Genomic DNA, 11,067 nt, shown 5'->3' on the forward strand with positions numbered 1-11,067 from the left:
GGTGTTACAATTTCAAGCCAAGCAATTGGTAAATGCTTAGAGTCTTGGGAAGTTGGTGTATATGTATAAAAATACATTGAATCATCCAGTTTGAAAAAAAGTGGCAATGTGTAGTCAGAGGCTGGAGAGAAAGGTGGGGATAAGAAAATGGAAAACTTTCTAAAATATGTTAATAACTTGACCTTTATTTTATACCTAATTGTAAATCACTTAATTATTTAAACTCAAATATTTAAGTAGAAGAGAGATATAAAAATTATTTCAGTAAGATCTTCCACACAATACTTTTGTGGATGATAAATTAGATAAAAAATAGTAAGTAGTAAATTGCATCAAGACAATAACCAAAATAATACCATCCACTTGGCAGACAAAAAGAAAATACTTCCACTCTCACAAAACCATCCTTGAAATGATGATGTATTTCCCAGAGGGAAACAGACAGATGAAAGGTAAAGAGAGAGTCAGGATGTCACTTTCACTAAGCCAAACTTGACTACTTCAGCAAGTTTCTCCTGGCCCTGAGTACCTTGTGTACTGCAGACCTTATCTGTTTCGTTTTTAGGCTATAAACCAAGGGATTAAGGACTGGGGTCAAGAAGAGAAAGAGATTGGCCATGGTGACATGGAGAAGAGGAGATGTGAATGTACCAAACCTATGAATTAGAGCCAGGACAATGAGTGGCACATAAAAGATGCAGACAGTGAAAATGTGGGAAATGCAAGTATTAAGCGCTCTGAGCTGACCATCTTCTGAAGCAATACCCAGCACTGTTTTCAAAATAAGGATGTATGAAATGACAATGAACACAGAGTCAACTCCAAAGGAGCAGAGCACAAGAGACAGTCCATAGATGATGTTGACTCTGACAGGGCCACAGGCCAGCTTCATAACATCAGGGTGGTAGCAGTAACAATGTGATAGAATAACATCCCTGCAGAAAGACAATCGCTTGAGCAGGATTGGCAAGGGTACCATCAACACCACAGCCCTAACCATGGCTGCAATTCCCATCCCCATGATCCGAGGAGAGGTTAAGACCACAGTGTAGTGCAGTGGGTTGCGAATAGCTACAAATCGGTCAAAGGCCATGGCCAACAGGATGGCTGACTCCATGGAGGAGAAGGTATGGATGAAGAACATTTGTGTCAGACAAGAATGGAACTCAATTTCTCTGTGATTCAAGAGGAAGACACTGAGTACCGTAGGTAGAGTTGATAAAGACAGACCCATATCTGTGGTTGCCAGCATCGATAGGAAGATGTATTGAGGGTCATGAAGGCTGGAGGTGGTTTTGATAACAAAGAGGATGATGCAGTTCCCCAGGAGAGCAATTAGATACATGACACACAGTGGGATAGAGATCCATATTGGTACAGCCTCCAGTCCAGGAATGCCTGTTAGGAGAAGAGTGGGTGGCTGGAACCAGCTACTGTTTATAGGACCCATAAGGATGTTTCTTGGGATCCAGCCCAAATGAGCTTCTAGGCATTTCTCTTAGGAGAAAAACACAGATTTTAAGATAGGAGGACATAGTGCACCTAACTCCCCTGGGGCAGCACTAATCCTAGAAATCCTTATCTACCAAAGAATTGATCCTTAAAATGTTTCCAAATTTATCTGAATAACTACCTGGAGTTAGGGCAATGGATAACTGCTAGTAAAAGGTAAGAGCTACTAGAGTTCCTTTGGCCTAGAACACTCCAACATGGATCAAGTGACAATGAAAATTTCTTGAAATTTCTTTAAAGAAAATAATTTTGTTTTTTATCTCAGTGCTTAGAAAAAATTATTGTGAGGACTATATTTCTTAATTTATTTAATTATGCTTGCTTCCATTTTTATTTTCAATCACCTTAATTGAAACTCTGAAAGAAATTCCTGCACTTTCTCCACATCAACATCATACCTATTCAGGCATCTGGAAATCTGGTCATTTTTCCTGTTCGTTTTACCTATAGAGATAAAGCATAGGATATTTCAATAACCCACATAAACCTCAAACCATTAAAAAAATCCATGTGACATCCTGACATCCTTCATTTTTACAATTAATTCATATGTTGATTTTTCGAAATATGAGTGATAAAGTCATTAAAGTGGATACTGTTATTATATCTTAGCTGGTGCTAGAATAGTTTCAAATATTAACAAATAATTTATTGAATAAAATTTGAAATACATCTATTTAAAAACATAGATATCGTTTACTAGGAAATAAATAACAATACTTCAGTAAGTATCTTAAAAATGGCGGAATTGATGTGGAATTTATAAAAGAAAGTAATAAATAAAAAAGCAGAATGAGACCTATAAATACAGAGAACAAACGAATGGCAGAGGGAGTTGGAGATTTGGGAAACGTGGGTGAAGGGGAGGGGGAGATATAGGGTTCCTGTCATGGAATGAATAAGTCATGGGAATAAAAGGCATAACATAGGGAATCCAGTCAATGGTATTGTAATAGTGTTGTATGGTGACAGAGAGTAGCTACGCTTGTGGTGAGTGTAGAATAGCGCATAGAATTGTTGAACCACTGTGTAGTATGCCTGAAACTAATGTAACACTGTCTGTCAACTATGCTCAAACAAACAAAAAATAGCATAATTGGAGGAAATGAGGTTAGCACTTATGTATTTATCTTACAAAGAAGGGTAGGAAGAGATTACAAATAATTGGTTGAATACACTTAGATTTAAGTTTTTTGTTTATGATTGCAAGCAGAAACAAAACAGTGATGTAACTGCATTCGGATATGTGAGATTGGGGAAGAAGGGAGGTAATATAACTGACCTGGAAGAGCATGAAATCAAAACACAATGTCTTCTGTCAAATTATATCATTTAAAAGTATGCCCCAAAATTGAAAAACCAGAAGAAAAATTAAACAGAGATTGATGAAGGATTCCTTTTCAGGAAAAAAGCTAGAGATGGGGAATATTAGCATAAGAGACATTCTTTTTTTTTTTTCTTTTTTTGCACTCAGTCAAAACTGTGCTGTTTTAAAAGCATGTCAATGTAAGCAAAGTTATCTTTTTATAGATATAAACATATTTTCAAGGAGCAGATCCCAAATGAATCACAATATATACATTTCCATGCATTGATGTATAGACCTATGCTTGTTCAGTCCCCTACTCTCATATTCTTGGTAGTGAACGTCTACTCTATCCTACTATATTCTTTCATAGAATGTCTATTAAAAAGAGTTTCACGAAGCATGTCGTTTTAGCTGAGGGAGTGAATCAGCACCTCATAAGGAGGGCCCCTAATAAGAAGACTGACTTAGGCAATTAGAATACTGAGCTTTATATATTATAAATTATATATAAATGTTATATTATACAGAAAAGATTAATATTAAAATATTATTTTTATTTATTTTTATTTTTTAATTTTATTTGTATTTATTTATTATTATTTTTGTTATATATATATATATATACATATACATATGTATATATATAAGCTGTATACATGAAATATCTCAGTCTTCCTTGACATGAGTCAAGAAGGAAAAGGAAGAGAAGGAGGAGGAACAGGAGAAGGAGGATGAAGAAAGTCATAGTTCATAATAGAGAGGGCATCTGAACATACCACACACCCACAGTTACTCAACACACTGCATCCCACCACAGTAAGAGCTGGAACAGACATAAAATTCTGACCCACCACAATACACAATGTACCTCATTTAAACACACAGAAATACATATACTACAGGTTCATATATACACATAACCATCTTTCCTCCCTTTGCTTTATTTCCCAATATACCTTGGAATTCATTCTTCTCTCTTTTATACTCATTTCCCCCTTCTGTTTTGGTCACTGAGCCATGAAGCACTACCAGCACACGCATCCATACACCAGGGACATCACTGCACCAACAATGTGAAACTCAAGTATATATTCAGCCATATTGTTAGTGTTTCAATTTTTTTTAGCCGTTACAAGTTTAATACTTTTTGTGGTGTGCCTAGCCCTGTTCCATGAGAATGTCTTTTATTTCAACTAATTTTATTTTTTTTCTTGTCACTCTCCACTCTAGTCCGATTGGTTGCTTAATTCCACCACATACGACTTTCTCATTCCAACATCAGAATATTTGTACACTTTCTGATGGGATCCCAAATGTGATCATGCTTTATCTCCACTGATGGTGATTAAATTAATTGATTGAAAGCCATGGGGCACTTGGGTGGCTCAGTCAGTTAAGTGTCCGACTTCGGCTCAAGTCATGATCTCATGATTTGTGGGTTCCAGCCCCATGTTGGGCTCTGTGCTGACAGCTCAGACCCTGGAGCCTGCTTCAGATTCTGTGTCTCCCTCTCTCTCAACCCCTCCCCCACTCACACTCTGTCTCTCCAACATAAATAAATATTTTTAAAAAATTAAAATAGGGGCGCCTGGGTGGCGCAGTCGGTTAAGCGTCCGACTTCAGCCAGGTCACGATCTCGCGGTCCGTGAGTTCGAGCCCCGCGTCAGGCTCTGGGCTGATGGCTGGGAGCCTGGAGCCTGTTTCCGATTCTGTGTCTCCCTCTCTCTCTGCCCCTCCCCTGTTCATGCTCTGTCTCTCTCTGTCCCAAAAATAAATAAAAACGTTGAAAAAAAAAATTTAAAAAAAAAAAAAATTAAAATAAATAAAATAAAAAAATAAAAGCCAGTCTATATCCAGCATTCTATAAAATCCTCTCATGCTATTTCATATTATAAGAATTCCTCGAGCCATCAAATCCATACAGAATGTACTTTTCCCCCCAATAGATGGCATTTATGACATATAATTTCATATTGTCTTCCAGCTGAAACCTAAAGGAGTTTTCCTTATGCAGTTTGATTTTAAATACCTTTAAGATTGGGATTGTACCCTTCACATATTGCAGTCCAATACTGTTTGGACACAGAAAGCTCATAGTAAATTTTGTTTAAACAAATAAATTACTTGTTTAGAGGTTCCTACTGTAGTATAAATTTGCTAACCCCTAGCAAAGATTTAAAACTCACAAGAAATCCAGGCTCCTTTTTACTTGTTATTATTTTTTAAGTGTTTATTTATTTATTTTGAGAGAAAGACAGCACGTGTGGAGAAGGGGCAGAGAGAGAGGGAGAGAGAAAATCCCAAGCAGAGTCCATGCCTAGGGTGGAGCCCAATGCGGGACTCCATTCCACAACCATGAGACCTTGACCTGAACTGCAATCAAGAGTCTGATGCTCATCTGACTGAGCCACCCAGGTGTCCTGAGCTCCCTTTTAAAAACCAATGTAGAAAAAGGGTTTGGGGTCATTCTCCTCACTGAGGCTCGTTTAGAACTGAAGAGTAGATGCCACTAAATTAGAAGCAGAGAAGGAGGTGACAATCAGATGAAGAATATTCATTCTGGTATTTATCAACCTGCTCGGTTTCCAGTTATCCTTGTGCTAGAGTTCCATTGAATTCTGGTAGATTGCTCATCCTAGCCAGAGAGATATCTTGCTGGCTGTTCCTGGAGAGCCAAAGACATTTAAATACCATCTCCATAAGCCCTCCTTCCAAGCTCCTAAAAAATTCCTTTTAAGATGTATGTATCACTCCTGGAGTCTTCCTCCAGAGCCCACAACAAAACCCTGCTCTCTCACTTATGTACTATGAATCCCCATCTGTTAACCTTGAATTACAGAACACACTTCTTGGCTCCTCAGTTAGGTGTCTTTATTCTCATCATTTCCCAACTCCCTTTTGGTTTCTTTTTTTTTTTTTTTTAATTTTTTTTTCAACGTTTATTTATTTTTGGGACAGAGAGAGACAGAGCATGAACGGGGGAGGGGCAGAGAGAGAGGGAGACACAGAATCGGAAACAGGCTCCAGGCTCTGAGCCATCAGCCCAGAGCCTGACGCGGGGCTCCAACTCACAGACCACGAGATCGTGACCTGGCTGAAGTCGGACGCTTAACCGACTGCGCCACCCAGGCGCCCCCCTTTTGGTTTCTTTTTTAAAGGCACTGATCTTCCATGACTTTCATTTTGAATCTATGGAAAACTTCAATGAAGCAGCTCCTAAAGAGGGTTCGCCATCTTTTTTCTTTTGTTTTTTTAAGATTTATTTTTTTAGGTAATCTCTGTATCCCAGCTGGGGCTTGAACTCATGACCCTGAGATCAAGAGTCACATGCTCCTCTGACTGAGCAAGTCAGGTGCCCCTCATCTTTGTTCTTTTAAAGAATATACTTTCAACAGTTCTTTTTATGTGCCAGGCAACCTCCTTACTATGCAACCTGCATCCTCAGCATTGGTTGGCAGGTGAGCTCAGCAGCACAGTTCTCTTGGACTCACCTTCCTTGGCATAGACGGAGAATGGATGGGCTCTTAGAAGATGCTAGAAACCACGGATAGAGATATTTGCCCAGCAGCCAGAGTTATTTATTGCCACAAGTAGAAAATCTTAGACACAAGGTGCCAGAGGGAGATTATCAAAATATTCTCCTGAGATAGTGGTTTCATCATGCTACATATGAGATGTCACAAAAAACAAAGTCTTTGGAAGCAAGGACATGCCAAGCCAGCTTTTCTCAACACTCCAGAGTCCCTGTAATTAATCACACATTCCAGCATGAAACCAGTTGTATCTCTACTGTTCACCACAAACATGTGATACACCTTTTTTTCAAGAAGTGATTTTTCCTGATGAGTGACCTTTAGGTATCCATACTTAGCTTGGATCATTTTCTGAGGTGAATAATTTTGAACTGTAATCTAATGTTTTTTTTTTTTTAATTCTTTTTTCAACGTTTTTTATTTATTTTTGGGACAGAGAGAGACAGAGCATGAACGGGGGAGGGGCAGAGAGAGAGGGAGACACAGAATCGGAAACAGGCTCCAGGCTCCGAGCCATCAGCCCAGAACCCCACGCGGGGCTCGAACTCACGGACCGCGAGATCGTGACCTGGCTGATGTCGGACGCTTAACCGACTGCGCCACCCAGGCGCCCCTGTAATCTAATGTTTTTGAGAAGCTGAGGTTTGGACACTTTCTTTCACTATCATTGTTATAAATATCCATTATTATATAATTTCTCAACATTGTACTGCTATAGTTTTTTCTGAGAGGTATAGGACCACTTATATTAGTATGAGTTAGCAGGATTTTATTTAAACTTCTGGGTTTTCCTTCCTTTTCTTACTGCAAAGCTATTAGTTGTTAGACACTTTCTCTCTTTTTAAAGTTTTATTATGTCTTTCCTGTGATTGTAACATTTTCCTCTCCTTTTAAAGTTCTAATCTGTATTTCCTACTTCATTCGCAATGCCTAGAATGATACCTATCATATAGAGGCATTCAATATATTCTTGATCAATGAAAAATAAATGATCATGAGGACTACTTTTGGCAAAAATGGAGTAAGAGCAATTGAATTCATCTTCTACTCTCAACCAAAATAATTAGAAAAAATGTATGAAGTAACAGTTTTTAAGACAATGAATCTCTGGCAACAAAGGACTATAATCTATGAGAGTCAGGGAAACATACAAAATGAATCCCACAGGGATGCCTGGGTGGCCCAGTCTGTTAAACATCTGACTCTTGATTTTGGCTCTGGTCATGGCCTCGTGTTTATGAGATCAAGCCCCGTGTCTTGCTCCCTGCTGTGCAGCTCAGACTCTGGTTGGGATTCTTTCTCTCCTCTCTTTCTGCCTTCCCCTCTCAAAATAAATAAATAAACATTTAAAAATAAATAAATAAATCCTACAATGGCCCTAGCTCACTGCTTTGAGAGAGTTTCCAGGCAGAAACCTAGACAGAGCTTATGAACTTCCTGAGTTGAGGAACCATTGCTGAGAATCCAAGAAGACAAAATTGTTTATAGAGTTCATGAGACAGAGTAACAAAGAGGAGACAACTACCAAAGGTAGAGCTTTGAAGATCTGCAAAGGGTTCCCTCAAATACTTATCAGAGTCCTGATTGGTGCATATGTGTAAAGAAGTGGCCTTTACCTGAGGCCAAAGAAACAACTCTCTAAGGGGAAAATGAAATAGGTTTAATAACCCACACACGGCCTGAGTAAGTGCCTGTTCCCAGCCACACTGGAAGAACTCATAGTCCACAGGTCATTGGGCAGAATACTTAGAAAAATAATGTCCAATCAGTGGGGGTAATGAACAATTCATTCTAGGTTAAAAGCTCACTTGTCATGCCTGATAAATCTTAAGCATAAGAACTTAAGGATCAAACTTAAATTCCAGATAATTTAAAAACCATATCAAAGCAAAGCTTAAGAATATTTATAGGCATGTAAATAAATTTTAGGAATATAAACTTTAATATAAAATTTATATATAATTTTTAGTAAATATAAATTCTACTTACACCCAACAAGGTAAAATTCATAGTATCTGAAATCCAATTAAAACATGCTTGCAGGGGTGCCTGGGTGGCTCAGTTGGTTAAGTGTATGACTCTTGATTTTGGCTCAGGTCATGATCTCAGGGTTGTCAGATCCAGCCCTGCATTGGACTCTGCACTGAATGTGGAGCCCACTTAAGATTCTCTCTTTCCCCCCCTCTCTCTCTGCCCCTTCCCCACTTGCATGTACACACACCCTCTCTCTAAAAAAGTAAAAAAAATAAAAAATAAAAAAAAAACATACATACAAAGAAGCAAGAAAATATGACTCACTAAGAAAGAGAAAAAAAATAGTCTAAAGAAACTGATCCAGAATTGACAGATTTTGGAAATAGACAAGGGCATTAAAACAGTTGTTATAACTCTATTCCACATATCAAAAAATAAAATAGAGACATGGAATTAATGCTCAGTCTGAAATATATATATATATATATATATATATATATATATGAAGACAGATGGAGAAGTACATTTGGTAACTATATTTGTATTTAGCTTAGGAAAGATTTTGGTTGGAGGTATAGATATGAGTCATCAGATGGGAAATACATACAGAATGAGAATAATGTATCACACACAGAAAAAATCAATAAGAATTATCTTGAGTGAATATGTGTGTTGTGGATGTGGATGTGTATCGGTATATGTATATGTGCATACAGTAGGGGAGTCCATAAGGGAGGAGCAGATTCAGAGCAGACAGAGTAGCACACTGACTTGAGGTGACAAGGCACATTTACTCAAATACATTGAAGACTTAATTCCATCAGAGATGTAACGGCTGGGAATGAAACTTATCTACCATTAACACAGAAATCGTAACTTGCAAAGAGTTGAAATTGCATTAGAGAGCGAGCAGATCCCTCAAAGACATAGTATGGTGAAGGAAGTGAAGGAGCTGATGTTAGAACAAAGAGAAACATTTCCGTGTAAGAGACACGACAAAGAAGAAAATGCTTTAGAAATTGTTTGAAGGAAAAGATTCCTGACTGTTGGGAACAATATTGCTGAAAGCCCAATAATATATAGTCATTGAAAGAAATTTTTAAGGGTTAGATTAAGTGAGCAAATAAAATAAGGAAATAATACAAGACATCTGATTTTCTAATGCAGAAAGCAATTTTATGAAGATCATGGCACAATATTTCTGGGGATTAAGACAGGCTTGTGAAGAGAAATGAATGTTTTATAAGGTTAAAAAGAATTTTGCATTTATGAAAAGATCTATATTAGTATCTGTATTTGCTAACCAAAAGAAATATGAAAAAGGTTTTCACTTTTATGGAAAAAGGCGAAGAGTGAAGTAATGTTCAGTGTTTGTGTTGCAGCGAGTCATTGTAGAGGCAGCTCACACCCTGAGCAGCGAGAGCGGCCTGGCCAGGCTCCTTCCTCAGGAAGCACACTCAGCCTCTCAGCATCAAGACATTGTGGCTTCGAATTGTGCTTCTGAGTATCTGTGCAACCTAAGGTATCAGAATAGTTTAAGAGGGGTTATTTTTTGGATGTGGGAATATTAAAATTTTTTCGCATGAAATTAATAGTAATTGCTTTTTTGCTTTATACCATTTGGCTTCCAAAAGTTTTCATAAGAATGCTCTAATTTTAATTTTTTTATGTTTATTTATTTTTGAGAAAGAGAGACAGAGTGTGAGCAGGTTAGGGGCGGAGAGAGAGGGAGACACAGAATCTGAAGCAGGCTTCAGGCTTTGAGCTATCAGTACAGTGCCCAATGTGGGGGCTCAGCCCCACGAGCCATGAGATCATGACCTGAGCCGAAGTCAGACACTTAACCAACTGAGCCACCCAGGTGGCCCTCTAACTTTCAGATGGGAAGACACTTGTATTTGTCAAGAATGTAAGACAGAGCTTCAGAGCTTTCTCTATCCCTAACTAGACCTTAATCTGACTTCTCAACAGCCTTATCTCATTTCTGCAGGGCATGAACTAAGCATATTACATCATTGTATCTGACCTTACTGTATGGAAGAAGTATACTGTCCAGAGAATTTATGGTTTTCACTAGAGGCTGGTATGAACCCCGTAACTGTGAGTTCCCTAAGGGTCACTATCAAGATATGAAAGACCATTGAAAGTATATTTTATTGGTGTGGGGCCCTGTCCACATAAACAATTTGATTCTACAATGCAATACAAATTCCATGGATCCATATGACGTACAGTGAAGATTTAGAATAATGGGTAGAGAAAAAACACATATATTATTTATCCTCCAAATCAGTGAATGTGGACATTCTCCATCGTGTTTAAGCTCTGTCTTTTTCTGTTCAGATCCAAGAACTATCTCTTTACTGGCACATGAACTCTTCCTTGATAATTTCCTATCTTTCACTGTGACAGAAAGGAAAGGTAGCAACAAAATTAACTTGACATGTCATGACTCTTAAAGAGTCTCTTTGTATTGATGTACTCTAGCTCTTGTTGCCTTTTCCGCTCCCTAAAACCACTAGTAAATGTTGGTTGAATCATTGCTCATGACTGAATGATCCACTGTGTTGCTGGAGTGTATTGGAATCCTGGACAAACAGCATGTGGGCATCAGAAAGAATGAGGGGTAAGGTTATGGTATGGGGCAGGGACAATCTCTGTCCAATAATCCCTGAGTGATGCTACACAGTGTCACATAGCTATATGGGTGTACAGATAGATCCATTTTCACACTGATCT

General features: G+C 38.2%; 1 protein-coding gene across 1 annotated transcript; it reads right to left on the minus strand.

Annotated features, from left to right (window-relative positions):
* Window positions 1-496: 496 nt before the first annotated feature.
* LOC124504931 (olfactory receptor 51A4-like) lies at window positions 497-1,450 on the minus strand. The gene has a single exon (XM_047070628.1). It carries the CDS (start codon window positions 1,448-1,450, stop codon window positions 497-499), a length of 954 nt encoding a protein of 317 aa, XP_046926584.1.
* Window positions 1,451-11,067: the final 9,617 nt, after the last annotated feature.

The sequence above is a fragment of the Lynx rufus genome, unplaced genomic scaffold (assembly GCF_022079265.1).
Source record: "Lynx rufus isolate CCGP_SWC_20201006 ecotype Redwood Valley unplaced genomic scaffold, mLynRuf1.p SCAF_9, whole genome shotgun sequence".
In the NCBI taxonomy this organism is placed as follows: Eukaryota; Metazoa; Chordata; class Mammalia; order Carnivora; family Felidae; genus Lynx; species Lynx rufus.